Here is a 17290-nt window from a genome sequence, read left to right on the forward strand (position 1 = left end):
TGCCAACAAATTTGGAAAACTCAGCAGTGGCTGCAGGACTGGAAAAGGTCAGTTTTCATTCCAATCCCAAAGAAAGGCAATGCCAAAGAATGCTCAAACTACCGCACAATTGCACTCATCTCACACGGTAGCAAGGTAATGCTCAAAATTCTTCAAGCCAGGCTTCAGCAATATGTGAACCGTGAACTCCCAGATGTTCAAGCTGGTTTTAGAAAAGGCAGAGGAACCAGAGATCAAATTGCCAATATCTGCTTGACCATGGAAAAAGCAAGAGAGTTCCAGAAAAACATCCATTTCTGCCTTATTGACTATGCCAAAGCCTTTGACTGTATAGATCACAATAAACAGTGGAAAATTCTGAAAGGGATGGGAATACCAGAACACCTGACCTGCCTCTTGAGAAACCTGTATGCAGGTTGGGAAGCAACAGTTAGAACTGGACATGGACCAACAGACTGGTTCCAAATAGGAAAAGGAGTATATCAAGGTTGTATATTGTCACCTTGCTTATTTAACTTATGTGCAGAGTACATCATGAGAAACGCTGGGCTGGAAGAAGCACAGGCTGGAATCAAGATTCCCAGGAGAAATATCAATAACCTCAGATATGCAGATGACATCATCCTTATGGCAGAAAGTGAAGAAGAACTAAAGAGCCTCTTGATGACAGTGAAAGAGGAGAGTGAAAAAGTTGGCTTAAAGCTCAACATTCAGAAAACGAAGATCATGGCATCCGGTCCCATCACTTCATGGGAAATAGATGGGGAAACAGTGGCTGACTTTATTTTTTGGGGCTCCAAAATCACTGCAGATGGTGATTGTAGCCGTGAAATTAAAAGATGCTTACTCCTTGAAAGGAAGGTTATGACCAACGTAAACAGCATATTCAAAAGCAGAGACGTTACTCTGCCAACAAAGGTCTGTCTAGTCAAGGCTATTGTTTTTCCAGTGGTCATTTCTGGATATGAGAGTTGGACTGTAGAGAAAGCTGAATGCCGAAGAATTGACGCTTTTGAACTGTGGTGTTGGAGAAGACTATTGAGAGTCCCTTGGACTGCAAGGAGATCCAACCAGTCAGTGCTAAAGGAAATCAGTCCTGAATATTCATTGGAAGGACTGATACTGAAGCTGAAGCTTCAATATTTTAGCCACCTGATGCCAAGAGCTGACTCATTTGAAAAGAGCCTGATGCTGGGAAAGATTGAGGGCAGGAGGAGAAGGGGATGACAAAGGATGAGATGGTTGGATGGCCTCACCAACTCAATGGACATGAGTTTGGGTTAACTCTGGGAGTTGGTGATGGATAGTGAGGCCTGGCGTGCTGTGGTTCATGGGGTTGCAAAGAGTCGGACACGACTGAGTGACTGAACTGAACGTTGGTGTACTTGTGTCTTTTTTTTTTTAAATTTATTTTGAATTGGAGAATAACTGCTTTACAGTGTTGGGTTGGTTTCTGCCATATATCAACATGAATCAGCTACAGATATACATATGTTTCCTCCCTCTTCAACCTCCCTCCCATCTTTTACCCATCTATTTATCACAGAGCACCAGGTGGAGTTCCCTGCATTATACCTTGACTTCACATTAACTATCTGTTTTGCTTATGGTAATATATATATTTCAGTGCTCTTCTCTGTTTGTCCCATATTCTCCTCCCACCGCTGTGATCATAAGTCTGGTCTCTAAGTCTGAGTTTCTGTTCCTGCCCTGCAAATAGGTTCATCAGTACCATTTTTCTAGATTCTAAATATATGTGTTAATATACAATATTTGTTTTTCTCTTTCTGACTTACTTCACTCCATGTAGCAGGCTCTAGATTCATCCACCTCACTAGTGCTGACTCACATCTGTTGCTTTTTATGGCTTAGTAATATTTCATTGTATATATGTATCACAACTTCTTTATCTATTCATCTGTCAGTGAGCGTCTAGGTTGTTTCCATGCCCTGGCTATTGTAAATAGTGCTTCAGTGAACACGGGGGTACATGTGTCTATTTCATTTATGGTTTTCTCAGGACATATGCCCAGTAGTGGGATTGCTGGATCGTGTGGTAGTTTTATTCCTAGTTTTTTAAAGAAATGTCCATACTCTTTGCCATAGAAGCTGAATCAATTTACATTCTCACCAACAGTGCTAGAGGGTTCCCTTTTCTCCACATTCTCTCCAGCATTTATTGTTTGGAGAGGAAATACAGATGGTCAACATCATATAACATGCTCAACCTTATTAATCATCAAGAAAATATAGTCAAAACCACAATGATATATCACCTTACCCCTGGCAAAATGGCTATCAGCAAAAAAGCACAAGTAACATAATGTTGGTGAGAAAAGGGAACCCTAATTCATTATTGCTGATAATGTAAATTGGTTCAGCCACTGTAGAAAAACAGTGTGGAGTTGTCTTACAAAACTGAGAATAGAACTGTCATATGACTCAGAAATTACACTCCTGGATACATAGATGAAAACCCCACTAATTTGAGAATGTACATGCACCCTAATATTCATAATTGCATTATTTTCAGCTGCCAAGATATGGAAGCATCTTCGGTGTCCATCAACAGATAAATGGATGAAGAAGACATGGTATGTATGCACAAAGGAATAGTTCTCAATTATAAAAAGAGCAATTTAGCCATTTTCAATGTAGATGGACTTGGAGGGCCTTAACCTAAGTGAAATAAGACAGAAAAAGACACTGTATGATGTCACTTTTATGTGAAGTGTGAAAAAACACAGCAAACTACGAGGGGGCCAGGGAACAAACAAACAAAAAAAAGACTCACAGATACAGAAAACAAACTAGTGGTTACCAGTGAGGAGAAGGAAGGAGAGGGACAATACAGAAATAGGGGGAAAATGGTTATTATGACATCATATGAAATCATGTATGTGAAACTTGAAAATTTCAAAACAATATAGTTTAAGAATCTTTCAATAAAAATGGTATATATGTATACAAAAAAAGCATGTAATATATTCTTTGGACATACTTAAAAGGAATGACATGTTCTTGATGCCACTTGTACCTTTTTAACTGTCTTCTCAATAAGCATGTCTCCAACTGGCACTAGAATGCCACCAAACACAGCCAGGACTGCACCAATGACAGCACCAGTGATGAGCCCACAGTTTCGATTGCAGCCCATTCTTCTTTTTAGGGGAAAAGCTAAGATTCAGCACCTGTTTCTTTCAAACTCTAGGGTCTGATGCAGGTGTTTTCCAAGTGGTCCGGTTCTATCATTGGAAGGAGACCATAAAACAGAAGCATAAATATCAGTACAATTATCAAAGTACAAGGGAAACATACAACTGAAACAGGTCATTTTGCCAGTTATAAATAAATAATTTTTTTAAAGAAAACTTTCTAGGTCTTACTCTTTTCTTGATTTGAGCTACCTACCAGTGATAGAAATAATAAATATTGTCACATAGAGCATTTCTTTAAAGTTCTACGTTTTAAAATTTTCTTCTTTTAAATGACTCAGATACTGAAATCTTACCTAAGGAAATCATGTTTACTGTATTCTCACCTTTTGCCTTCTTTTGTCAGCCTGAGACACTTAGAGGTAACCTCACCCTTTATCCGGAGAAGGCAATGGCAACCCACTCCAGTACTCTTGCCTGGAAAATCCCATGGTTGGAGGAGCCTGGTAGGCCGCCGTCCATGGGGTCACGAAGAGTTGGACACGACTGAGCAACTTCACTTCTTCAGTATTTCAGTATCTGGACTTCCCTGGTGGCTTAGACGGTAAAGCGTCCGTCTACAATGTGGGAGACCTGGGTTTGATTCCTGGGTTGGGAAGATCGCCTGGAGAAGGAAATGGTAATCCATTCCAGTACTATTGCTTGGAAAATCCCATGGACAGAGGAGCCTTTGGCTACAGTCCATGGGGTCGCAAAGAGTTGGACACGACTGAGCGACTTCACTTCTTCATTTTTTCCACATATGTGGCTAAGAAAATAATGGTAAGAAAATAAGGGAAATTAGACTTTTCACAATATGTGGACAGAAAAACTGTCAGAAAAATCTTCATGGAAATGTGTTAATTTTTTGTTCTTATCTATTAAGATCTTCCTTTACCTGTCTTAGGATCAGTTCAGTTCAGTCGCTCAGTCGTGTCCTACTCTTTGCTACCCCATGAATCACAGCACCCAGGCCTCCCTGCCCATCACCAACTCCCGGAGTTCACTCAAACTCATGTCCATCAAGTTAGTGATGCCATCCAGCCATCTTCATCCTCTGTCGTCCCCTTCTCCTCCTGCCCCCCATCTCTCCCAGCATCAGGGTCTTTTCCAGTGAGTCAACTCTTCACATGAGGTGGCCAAAGGACTGGAGTTTCAGCTTCAGCATCATTCCCTCCAAAGAAATCCCAGGGCTGACCTCCTTCAGAATGGACTGGTTGGATCTCTTTGCAGTCCAAGAGACTCTCAAGAGTCTTCCCCAACACCACAGTTCAAAAGCATCAATTCTTCGGCGCTCAGCTTTCTTCACAGTCCAACTCTTGCATTCATACATGACCACTGGAAAAACCACAGCCTTGACTAGACGGACCTTTGTTGGCAAAGTAATATCTCTGCTTTTCAATATGCTATCTAGGTTGGTCATAACTTTCCTTCCAAGGAGTGTCTTTTAACTTCATGGCTGCAATCGCCATCTGCAATGATTTTGGAGCCCCCCAAAATAAAGTCTGACACTGTTTCCACTGTTTCCCCATCTATCTGCCAAGAAGTGATGGGACTGGATGCCATGATCTTTGTTTTCTGAATGTTGAGCTTTAAGCCAACTTTTTCACTCTCCTCTTTCACTTTCATCAAGAGGCTTTTTAGTTCCTCTTCACTTTCTGCCATAGGGTGGTATCATCTGCATATCTGAGGTTATTGATATTTCTCCCGGCAATCTTGATTCCAGCTTGTGCTTCTTGTCTTAGGATACTTCCACTGTAAATCAGGATGAACAAACTGATTCACACTGATGTCCTGGTGGCTAAGAAGCTTAAATGGTCATTAGTGGCATTTTTTTTTTTCAAGTGTAGATGAAAAACACACAAGCCTAAACAAGTGACTTATTTTTTCCTGTGGAAATTATGTGTCACTGAGCAAGTAGGGTGGGCTTTTTACTAACTTTAAGGTGAAAGGTGAAGAGCAACATGCTGCTTCCTGTGACTTTGGCCAGGGTTATCATAATGCAATGGAACGAGTTATGTAAACCTGATAATAATGACTATATGTTCTCAGGCAGAATCTCCTTTGTGAAGTCTAATTTTAGAGCCACTTAAAATGTTCATGGAACATAATCTCTTAAACAGTCATTGTCATTGCTAAGTAGAGAAAGTCATCCAGATATTCTGTACAGATACAAGTGGGATCATATTCGGCAGGGGGGGTTATTAAATAATATTTTATTGAATACCGATTTCATAGACTATTCCCCGTTTCTCAAATACATGTTATATCTAAAATAGTCATCAAAATACAAGGATTTTATATTTTGTGTGATTGAGACTGGTGGTCTGACAATGAAACCAGAGCCTGAATTGCCACCATTGAATCTCTCTATGACTCTTAATTCCTTATGTGTAACATAAGATGCTAACACAATATCTGCAGTTTTTAATATAAGCAGCTGAACTGGTTCTTCATTCAAATTCTTACACGGAAGACCAGGCAAAGTGACTTTGATTACAGTGGTGGTGGGAACCCAAAACAACCTCCATGTTCTTTGCAGGTCTGACAGATGGCATATAAGTGATTTAAAAATTTTAATTATGTCAATGCTAAAAATGGATATATTTGTGTATATTTGTCCCTTTTCAGATTTTATGCCATTACCTAGCTGAGAATCTATTTCTCCTAAAATCATTCTCCTTTCTTCACGCAGCACATGGACTATAGGGAAGAGTCTCAAGGGAAAAAAACATCCCAAGAAAGTCCGCTGGATGACACGGGGGGCACATGTTGTGCATTGCCTCCCACTCTAAACCTAAAAACTCATTACTAGGATATCCAAGGACCCTGAGTCCAGAGATGTCGAGTCATGAGCAGACCTGGGTACTGGCTAGACTCTGTCTGCTCTGAACGTAATATTGAAGTGAGATAGTGCACATAGCCCATACAGTCAAGTTCATCAGAAAAGAGAAGTGTCAATAATTTATTCTTTTGAATTGCATGGTTAGTTACTAGTCTAATACCGGTCTGGATGATATATAAGCCAAGATTTAAGTGTTACTCTGATATTCCTGCATAGTGTTAGTCACTCAGTCGTGTCCAACTCGAGACCCCGTGGACTGTAGTCCACCAGGCTCCTCTGTCCATGGGATTTTCCAGGCAAGAATGCTGGAGTGGGTTGCCACTCCCTTCTCCAGGGGATCTTCCCGACCCAGAAGTTGAACCCAGGTCTCCTGCATTGCAGGCAGATTCTTTACTGTGTGAGCTACCAGGGAAGCCCAATATTCCTGAATACATGTACTGGTATTTTTGACAGAAAGAAGTTGAGTTTATGTACTTTTTTATATTTTGAATTACCTGACTCTTGTCACCTTGATGTAAGTTTTCCATTTTTTTTTTCTAAGAATACGCAGGGTATTTCACATGAGTGTATTTCTCCTTTATCACATCGGCAGCTTTGCTTTCTGTGGTTTCAGCTACTCACACTTAAATAAGGTCAACTGAGGGTAACTGAAACTGTGCAAAGCAAAATCTTGAATAATAGGGAACCACTTATGGTTTGGTGCCATCCGTGGTTTCGTGCACAAGCTGAAGGTGATGGAATGTTTCCCCCACACCCATGGGTAAAGGAAGGATTACTGTACTTGGGTTCATTTATTATGCTTCAGTGCCTTATCCCCATGAGTAAATATTGCTCTCATTGTCATACTTTAAACTTGTGTTCATACTATAAATTTGAAATAGAATTGATTGACCCTTGAATATCACAGAGGGGTTACAGGCACAGATCCTGTGCACAGTAGAAAATCGAGGTTATAACTATACAATCAGTCCTTCTTATCTGTGGTCCTGTATGCATGGATTCAACCAATCAGCCATTGTGGTTTGGGTAGTAATTTAGCTTTTATTGAAAAAAATCTGCATAAAATTGGAACCATAAGTTTAAATCTCCCCCCCCCGCCCCCACAAAAGGTCAATTGTAGTTTTATTCATTTAAGCAGTGCGGGAACAAGGCATTATATCAGACATGCACTGGATACATAAGAGAAAAGTTCAGGTTACTCAGCACATTCTATTAAACAGCTCTTTCATTTATGTTCATCTTCAAAAAAATGTGGTTTGTTCCCACTGTTCTCTCAAATGTAGCTATTTGTAGCAGGTAAAAAATTTTTCTTGCTTACCTGATTTTCTTAATAATGCAGTTTCTTTTTAGAAACCATATTTATCATTTCACATACAAATTTTACTATAATTCCTTTGTGGAAAGTTAATAATCATTTTATAGAGACATGTCTTAGAGTATCTACAACATAGTTACCAGTAATGAGGTTACAGTAGATGAAAATATCTGGTGTTTTGTGAAGATGGCTTATTAAAAGAAGAAAGAATAGTTGCTAAATAGAATGATATTCAACATAGGAGCCAAAATGTATATTCTATTCTGTTAATGTTTTATTTTGTGTGTTAGTTGCTCAGTCCTGTCCAACTCTTTGTGACCCTGTGGACTATAGCCCACCAGGCTTTTCTGCCCATGGAATTCTCCAGGGAAAATTACTGGAGTGGGTAGCCATTCTCTTCTCCAGAGAATCTTCCCAACCCAGGGATCAAACCCAGGTCTCGCAAATTGCAGGCAGATTCTTTACCGTCTGAATTTCCAGGGAAGCCCTATGGTTTTATTTTACATATTATTAAAATGAAAAAGAAGAGATAAATACATAGATACTTGAAGATGTTTTGGAGATAAGCAAATAGGAAAATGAGGTCCTGAGAGGGATAATAGTTTGCAGTGTATTACACAACTGTTCTGGAACAACAACAAAATTTTTTTTTCTTATCTTGTTCATAAGATAGAAATTATTATTTATACATACAAACATATCAAGAGTGTTAATAACAGAATATTGCAGCTTCTTACATGTTAAAGTTTTATTTGCTAATTTTAGATTAAACTTTTTTCTTTATTTTTTCATCTTAAGAAATAGACAAAACATCGATGTCTGTAGTAATTTATTGATTGCTTAAAGTACTGAAGTTTAGAAAAGAAAGGGGCAGGAAAGAAAACTAATTATTGAGACTTAACATCAAGAACAGAAAATAAAAAATGTGTTTTAAGATATCACTAATCACATACTTCTCTTGAATCTATAGGGAGATCAGCTGTGTCCTGTCAGTTCATAGATCATAAATTCTATTCCTTTTGTAGAATTAAAAATGTATCTATATGTGGGCTTTCTTTGAAAAAAAGAAGAACATAATTTTTCTGTTTCTTCTTCGCTATCATATCTACAGAGTGTTTCTAAAATGAACATATAAGCGCTATGCCTTTGCACAATGTTGGCAACATGGTGGTAGGAACTAAGGCTGAGCTACATGAAGTGTCTCCAATAAGTAGTTCAGAAAATCAGAGAAAGTTCCCAAAGAATCTGTAATTATTCCCATGTGTGAATAGAGCTATAGTCCCTGGGAGACTCCACCTAGAAAAGGCATTGCCCAGAGTTAAAATTTCCTGGGATGTGAGCTATGAAACTTTAAAACAGTTTCAGATTGCAAGAGTGCATGCTTGTCCCATAATGAATTTATCTTATAATTTATCCCATGTGCCAATGGATTTCTACATAAAATATTTTTAAAAATGTATTTGTTGGTTAACTTATGGATGAGTATTTAAAACAAATGTTTCTTTTACTAGTTTATATAGTAAACAATTGAAAAAAGTATATGCAAAGATTTTAATAACATCTTTCAGTATGTTACTTGACAATTCTAGAAATTGTCTGAAGTTTTCTCTAGAGAATTTATTATTTACAATATATATGAATTTACTTACTATAAGTAAATTAAAACTTTTCTATAGAATGGTTTGTCTTTATTTAAACTTGGTATCATCATTCAAGAAAGTAATTTGCTTTTGTCTGTAATTAGCTTCCTAAATATCCAAAAGTATAAATTTTGGTTTATTTTTATTCTACCAAATTGTGTATAATTTATACAATTTATTTAAATCAGAATCATTATTTGAGTTAATATAATTCACTATCTCCGGTAAAAATTAAAGTGCCCTTGTTCCTTAAGAAATGCATAATAAGAGCATATCCAAAATAGACATTGCATTACTGTGTGAACAAAGTCAAGTTCACCAAAATCTGTGCAGTTATGATAGAAGATTAAACAAACTAATAGACTCTCTAAAGTAATAATTAGTTAACATTACATATTGTGAACCATATTGGTATAAGTATGGCAAGTTGTTTAATAGGAACTAATTCTGCTGTAATGATGTTTATTTTCATTATGGTTATTTTCATTCATAATTTAAATTAAATATCATGTACAGATAGCTTAATAGACAATGAAAATTCCCCAGCAATAAAAATGGATACTACATCATTGTAAATGTTAACAAATAAATGTTTACAGATAAACGTAAAATTTTAAACATCAAGCAAAATGACATTAACTATTGGACAAAGTTTCAATATTTTTAAACATAAAAGGTAGGGTTGAGAACTTGGAAAACACAAAACCTAATTTTTAAAAAAAGCCTAATAACTTCAAGACAACATGTCCTGCTTGCTGCTTGTGTTCTATAACTCATTAAGAGTATATAGTAGTGTAATCTCCTATTATTTGGGAAGCATAAATCTTTTTATTTAAAAACAATCATTATGACTTACTTTTAAAAAGGCTAAGAGGGATTTTTCAAACAAATGCTCCAAAATTTAAATAGACAGTTATTCTTAGGACCAAATGTTATTCTGTAGAAAAACTCTACACTGAAGTCCTTATCACAAAAAAAAAAGAAAAGAAAAGTGTGAGTTTAAATATGCTTAAAAAAATATATCAGGTCCCGGTGAGTGATCTGTTGCAAGAGAAATTTAAAAAGGAGAAGAAAGAAACTTGCGTCCTCTTACTGACATTGTTTTTCAAGGTCTGTTTTTCTATTCTGGTGATGACCTCCATCTGAGATCCTTCGGCAGCACTTTTTTTTTTTTTTAAACCATTTTTCCAAATAAGTCAGAGGCCAGAGAGACGTAAGGAAATAACTTGTTGAGTGGGCTCTAGTATGCTCTGTTTTACTGCACAGTCATTATTCCAGATGATAACTGGGTTCATGATGCTGGGAAAGATTGAAGGGAGAGGACGAGATGGTTGGATGGCATCACTGACTTAATGGACATGAGTTTGAGCAAGCTTCAGGAGATGGTGAAGGATAGGGAAGCTTGGCATACTGCAGTCCATGGGGTTGCAAAGAGTTGGACACAACTAAGCAACTGAACACAACAAAATTAGGCCCAGGGGATCAGAAGTACAGATTAGGGAGAATTAGCAGAGTCGCACTTCCCTGTATGATTTAGCTTCCAGAACTCATTTCATGAAGTTTAAATAAAATGCACTTTTCTATACAGCATTAATCTAAAATGTTGTGCTTGACACTTGTGAAAATAATTGGAGACTGTCAGTCATAAAGGAAAAAACCTATTTTTCTAACTGGATTTTTTCCACCATTTGTCACTTTCTGTTAGTTTTACAAAAGTTTCGTGATCACAGCAAAATTCTTCTATGAAAACCAAAAATATTATTTCTCTAGATTTTTTAGATAAAAAACCAACTATTAAATAACATTTAAATAGAATAACTATTTAGGATGATATTTTAATATAAAAAGTATTTTCTTAAGTTAACTTGAAAAGGCATTGCACTGGGGAGAAATAAAAGACCCTCCCTATTAAAAATACATTTTTTTACAAAGAAATTCTCAATCCTACAAGCAAAATAAAAATCTTCAGAGGTTAAGCTTTCATCTGATGGACAAACCAGCTGAATAAATGGTTCTCAATCAGCTTTGAAAGACAACCTAACAATAATAGGCAGAAATGCATTTAGTTCTTTAGATAATATTTAAACCGTGTGTAGGCTCCTTGCAATTGCTAGCTTTGCAACACAGCTGGGAAGGAACTCAAAGTATTTTTTCTTTTCTGGAGAATTTCTTTCTTTCTCCAGGGTATTTTGACTTATACCTTTATGTAAAAGTAAGTTATAAAAAAATTATATTGGGATTGTTTTTTCCAATGTCAGACCACTTAATTAAGACAAACTAGAAGTGGGCTGTGTAAGCTCATTATACTTTTCATTTAAGAATAACTTACAGAAAGTTTACATATTTTAAAAAGATAATTTCCTTAAAATTGAGACCTTGTGTCTTTGTTGTATTAGTAAGATGGTAGTATAAAAGCTACCAATTATTTTGATTAAGAATGTCTATTTTATTGTATTTAAGCTGCTTTGATACATTTCCTTCTCGGCCTTAATTCTCACGGATACATACACCATACACAGCCTCCAGTGTGACAATATTAGCCCACTAACACAGAATTGCAGTTGCTATTTTAAAACAGCATATCTTAGATATATTGAAAGTTTAGTTAAATTATAATGAAAGTATGACCACTAATAGAGGAAGATAATTCAGAAAAATACATGTAAATGCCTAAATTGACGCTCAAGTTCCTTGGATCACTAATCAGTAGCCTGTGCATGCTAAGTCTCTTCAGTCGTGTTGTGTCCCACTCTATGACCCCATGGACTCTGGCCCATCAGGCTCCTCTGTCCAAGGGTTTCTCCAGGCAAGAATACTGGGGCTGCCATGCCCTTCTCCAGGGGATCTTCCAGACCCAGGGACTGAACTGATATCTCTTAGGTCTCTTCCATTGGCAGGCTGGTTCTTTACTGCAAGCGCCACCTGGGAAGCCCAATCAGTAGCCTAACACCATCCAAATTCTCTGTCTCTGGAAAGAAAAATGTCACATACTTCTGTGAGTAGCCCAAAGAGTTATATTTCCATTCCCAGAGACAGCTCTTAAGTGTTCAGTCCCATAAACAACGTTCTTGAATAGCTTAGCATACAAGACCTGGAAAATACAGAGCTATGTAAAATCTGCAACCATATATTTATATTTTAAGCAAAATACTCATCTGAAACAGTAAGGCAGAAAATTACCATATCATTTCTGAGTAGTTTATGTTGAGGTTTACATTTTAAAAAGATTATGTACGTACAATATTTTGAAGGGTATGTGTCCGCAGATAATAAGGAGAGTCTAAGAGGACCCATCCTCACAGGCCTTGGTTCTTGATAAAGACACAAAGAAGAATCTGAGGTCTTACCCATAGCAGAAATAAGTTTACTGAAGAAAACAGAAAGAACACCTCAAAGGAGAAGTGGGCAAACCAATAAAGGCACTGCCCTGAAATGATGAGGGATGGGGTTTTTCAAGTCAGGGCTTTTGTGTATTCATCTAGGTAGGCGTGGATTGACGTTTTTGATTGATAGTTGCAAGTTACGTAACAGACTCTATTGTGCATGTCTTCCCCATACTTGAGGACACAGCTGTGCACTAAGGAAGCACGTGGTGGGGTAGGAGAAGTCCCTGTGGTTGGTTTGTGTCCACTGTGCCACAGGGGCACATAGGCTGGGTGGAGTTGGAAACGTTTTTATGGTTATTTTGTAGCATATCTGTGAACTCTTCCTCAGCCTCACCCGGCCTGTGGAAGCTTTAGCGTTTAGCTTGAAACTTTATCAGCTAGGCCACCCCCCTGTTGCTCATGCCTAACTTTCTACCTAACAGTATGTTTTATATGAGGATAAACCTTGTGTTAATCCACTGCTGCTGCTGCTGCTAAGTCGCTTCAGTCGTGTCCGACTCTGTGCGACCCCATAGACAGCAGCCCACCAGGCTCCCCCATCCCTGGGATTCTCCAGGCAAGAACACTGGAGTGGGTTGCCATTTCCTTCTCCCATGCATGAAAGTGAAAAGTGAAAGTGAAGTCACTCAATCATGTCCGACCCTCAGTGACCCTATGGAATCCGCTGCAGGGGTCCCCAACCCTTGGGCCGCCTATAGGTGCGGGACCTGTTAGGAATGGGGTGCGCAGCAGGAGGTGAGTGGCAGGGGACGAAAAGGTTGGGGACCGGTGCAGAGCACTAGACAAATTTAGTGGAATGAAAACTAAAATTACCTATATGCCAATGACAGCTTATGAACAGTGCTTTGGGAACGCTTTTTTATATATTTTTTGAAGGACCACTCAGAATTTGGAATCAGACATAACTGACTCCTGATGTTACCACCACTAGCTTTATTGACTGGGGATTTGGAGTTAAATAACTTATTTTCTTAATCAAAAAATGGAGGAAACTCAATTAAAGAATCATAATAAGAACTAATTAAGTTGTGTGTAGCACTTGACAGGCACCTGATTACAAGCCAGCAAAATGCTTCCCTTTCCATTTTTGCCCCTGGCCATTTTCGCCTCTTCTCTGTTTCGTGGAGATTACATATCTCCATCAGACATACATTTGATTGATTTTTTTTTTTTTTTGGTCCTATTTCTGTGTCTGTTAGAATGTTAGCTCTATTGTGAAGGGAAGGGGAAACTTCTCTGCTTAGTGCACTGCTGAAGCCCCAGAGCACAGAGCAGGCTGGTAGCTGGTAATCAGTTGAATACATGGAAACCCACATGATTATCATAACTACAGTGATATGTTGAAAGTAATGAGAATGACCAGAAATGAGAGGTTATTATAATGTTAGGTCATATCACAAATATGCTTGAAATGAAAGGCCTGTGCTAGGAAAGTAAATGGACGTAAGTTGAAATTTGGAATTCATCCCTTGCTACAGTGTGTGACTTATTATTACTACTCTGCTTCTCTCTCAGTCGTAGTGGAAATAGGTTTTTCTCAGGATAGTTGTAAAGATAAAGAGTGGTAATATGAAGGACTTAGCACAAACCATGATATTGGAAAATGTTTATCTTTTAGAATATATTAATGTGACATGGAATAGTAAAAAACAAATGAAAATAGTTGAAAAAAAATATTAATCACCAAATCAGTTCTTCAGAAGTGACTGATGTTAATATCCTCCTAGGAATTATATAAATTTTAAATATATATATATGTGTGTGTATCTATATATATATGTGTGTGTGTGTATTATAAAGTTATAAACATATACTTGTCAGTTTATAACACACACACAAATATATGTATGTGGCCCAGCGGTAAAAGACCTCGCCCACAATGCAGGAATTGTGGAAGGAGGACCAGGCTTGATTCCTGGGTTGGGAGGATCCATTGAAGAAGGAAACAGCAACCCACTCCAGTATTCTTGCCTGGAAAGTCTCATGGACAGCCAGCCCATGGGGTCACAAAGGTGTCAGACACAAATTAGTGACTAAACAACAATGGATTGAGGTATATACTGAGTCACACTTTTTGCAACTTGTTTCTTTAATATGAAGTGCCTTGGAGAAATTCTCATCTCATGGATAGTGTTAACTCTTTTTTTTTTTTAATCCATTATTGAAAAGTAGTCCATAATAAATATAGAATGTCTTTTAAATGACCATTATCATGTTTAATGTAACTTTTGTTTTTTCTAGTTCTCTGATCTTACAAAAATAATGCTAAAAATTTGTGTCTATGCAGTTTTGTTTATGTACTTGAGCACTAGTAAACACCAGAAAGTAAAGTCTTTGGATTGAAAATATATACATTTTTTGGTATAGAGAGTTTTTACCAAATTTCAGTTAAAACAGATAAAAGCAATGTTTGAAAATGCCTATCTCCATACATAACTCACACTGGTTTATACTGAACTTTGTTTTTAACAAGTATGTATTTAATTGTTAAGTATTTAATTGAGTGAAGTTTAACCTATTTTCTTAACTGTATTGGCATTTACAGTTTTAAATATTAGTGATAATAATTTTGTTCATCTTTTTTCCCCTCTGTAGGTTTTACCCTTCCTTATTAATTAGTAAGGAAATAGCCAGTCTTCTTAATTTGACAGTTAAAAAAATGTTTGGACTATTTAAAATTTTTTTTTTGTATTTTTAAATTATTGAGAAATTTTAACTTTTATGCCATTAACTTTCACAGTGATTCCTTTTAAGTATTGTGTCATGCTTTGAAAGGCCTTCTCAAAGAATATGAAAAATAATAAACAAGCTTTCTTCTACCAGTTGTATATTTTCAAAAAATCCTTTAAAACAGTACTTCTAGAGAACCTCATTCATGGAGTTTATCATTTGTGAAGTGAAAGAGGAAAAAGAAAGTGTAGTAACTGTAAGTGAAAAGTAAGTGTTAGTTGTTCAATTGTGTCTGACTCTTTTGCAACCCCATGGACTGCAGCTAGTCAGGCTCCTCTGGCTGTGAAATTCTCCAGGCAAGAATATTGGAGTGGGTTGCTATTCCCTTTTCAAGGGTATCTTGCCAACCCAGGATCAAACCTGGCTTTCCCACGTTGCAGACAGATTCCTTACTGTCTGGGCCACCAGGGAAGCCCAGAACACAGATGACAGACGCATATTAAGAGTTTTGTAAGAGGACTCTTGTGGCCACATTCTGACCACAGCTCTGTTAATAGTAACAGGTTTTGCAAACTGGCAGTACACAGATACACTCCTGATTTCCTTTCTTGTCGAAGAGAATAACTGTACTGGCTGCCTACATCCTTAAACTGAAGATCAAATCATACGGTAGATTTAAATTTTAAAATGTGAAGCTATATGTGGTGTCTATGTGGCTGTAAAAATTTGTAGAGATTCACTTCTTTACAGCTCAGCAAATGAAAAGAATTTTAATATCATACGCATTGCAATTCTAGGTTGTATGTGTAAGCAAATATCTATAAATTATAATGATGATACAGTAATAGCATTGATTTATATTGGAGGCTTACTATCTGCCAGTTGTCCAAATAAGTGTCTTACATCTATCCATATATTTATCCATAAATATTTCCATATGTTATCTCGTTGACCTGTCATATCACCTTATATGTTCCTTAGACTAGTTGAGGTCACACAGCCAATATGTGCCAAAACAAGGATTAAAACCCAGATATACTGACTGAGAAGCCTATACCCTTTTTGGAAAGAAAAAAATATATTCATATACACACATACATATAAATGAGTTCTTGATCAGGATCTAGGCTTACATATTCTTTTCAAGACATTTGTATAGATTGAATAACAATTTTAAATATGCTGTTATTAGAAAAGAAAATAAATACAGCAAACATAGAGTGAACAATGACAATATTCTTTAAGCGGCAAATATTAAGATTTAAACAAAATTCATTCTAAAGACCTGTAACACATACATTGTATACATACAGTGTAAGGTATCTCACAAAAATATTAGTTACCAATGTAAGACCATAAGGTAAAAATATACTTTATCACTTTAATCCTTAGGGTAACTAATCATGGAGATTTACTCACACATATTTATGCACATACATAACATAGATGACTGTGTGTCTGTGTATATGCATAAAAGAACTTCTATTTTTTAACCATTGCCTTTTTCATTTATAGAAATATTAAACCAGTGGCAGGTTATATCTGCTTTATATGGCAAAGAGGGGCTTTATCTGCAGGGATTAAAAATAAACACAAATGTGCAAAATTTAGAAAGAAAAATTTGAATACAAAAGACAAAGCAGGATATGATAATGCCAGTGAAAGCCTGAGTGATTAAAATAGAGGTTTCTGATATCATCTGTAAAAGAAAATTTAAAGGACACCCTCAAAGATAAAATGTAGAATATCAGTGTCATTAAAATTCAGAGTTAAACCATATAGTTTAATGAATCAAACCATAGGATGAAAGTAAATGTACTGCATTAAAGATATAAAATAAACTTACCCAAATGTTTCATAGAAGCCGTGGTAAGAGCTGTGTGTAAAAGACAGATTAAAGAGGGAGCACTTCTTTATCTGTAGATAGTTCTCATGTGGGCAGGGCCAGATCAGTATGTAAATTTACTGGGCTTGCTGCAAGTGTTGGCAGACCTAAACTTCTCTTGAACTTTTGCAAAGCTGACCTAACTCTCTAAGAGAAGAGGGGGAGAAGTCGTTTTTATGATCTAGTATTTATACAAGGCTTCCCTGGTGGCTCAGATGGTAAAGAATCTGCCCGCAGTGCAGGAGACGGGTTCGATCCCTGGGTCAGGAAGATCCCCTGAAAAGGGAATGGCAACCCACTCCAGTATTCTTGCCTGGAAAATCCCATGGACAGAGGACCTGGAGGGCTGCAGTCC

The 17290-nt window shown here is 37.0% G+C and overlaps 1 protein-coding gene across 4 annotated transcripts in view; it reads right to left on the bottom strand.

The window, feature by feature from the left end:
* The window catches only part of LOC138439239 (platelet glycoprotein 4-like), a 72221-nt gene extending 55189 nt beyond the window's left edge, over positions 1 to 17032 (bottom strand). For 3 of the 4 annotated variants that reach the window (XR_011256645.1, XM_069587781.1, XM_069587779.1), the window contains exons 1-2: positions 16897 to 16986; positions 3038 to 3245 (exon numbers count right to left, since the gene is read on the bottom strand). Coding sequence is in view for 3 of the 4 variants with exons in the window: in XM_069587781.1 (XP_069443882.1) it covers positions 3038 to 3157 (120 nt within the window). In the remaining variant the exon portion in view is untranslated. Of the gene's footprint in view, positions 1 to 3037; positions 3246 to 16896 lie in introns of all 4 variants that reach the window. The other variant, XM_069587778.1, reaches the window with a different exon arrangement.
* Positions 17033 to 17290: the final 258 nt, after the last annotated feature.

The sequence above is a fragment of the Ovis canadensis genome, chromosome 4, assembly GCF_042477335.2.
Source record: "Ovis canadensis isolate MfBH-ARS-UI-01 breed Bighorn chromosome 4, ARS-UI_OviCan_v2, whole genome shotgun sequence".
Lineage (NCBI taxonomy): Eukaryota > Metazoa > Chordata > Mammalia > Artiodactyla > Bovidae > Ovis > Ovis canadensis.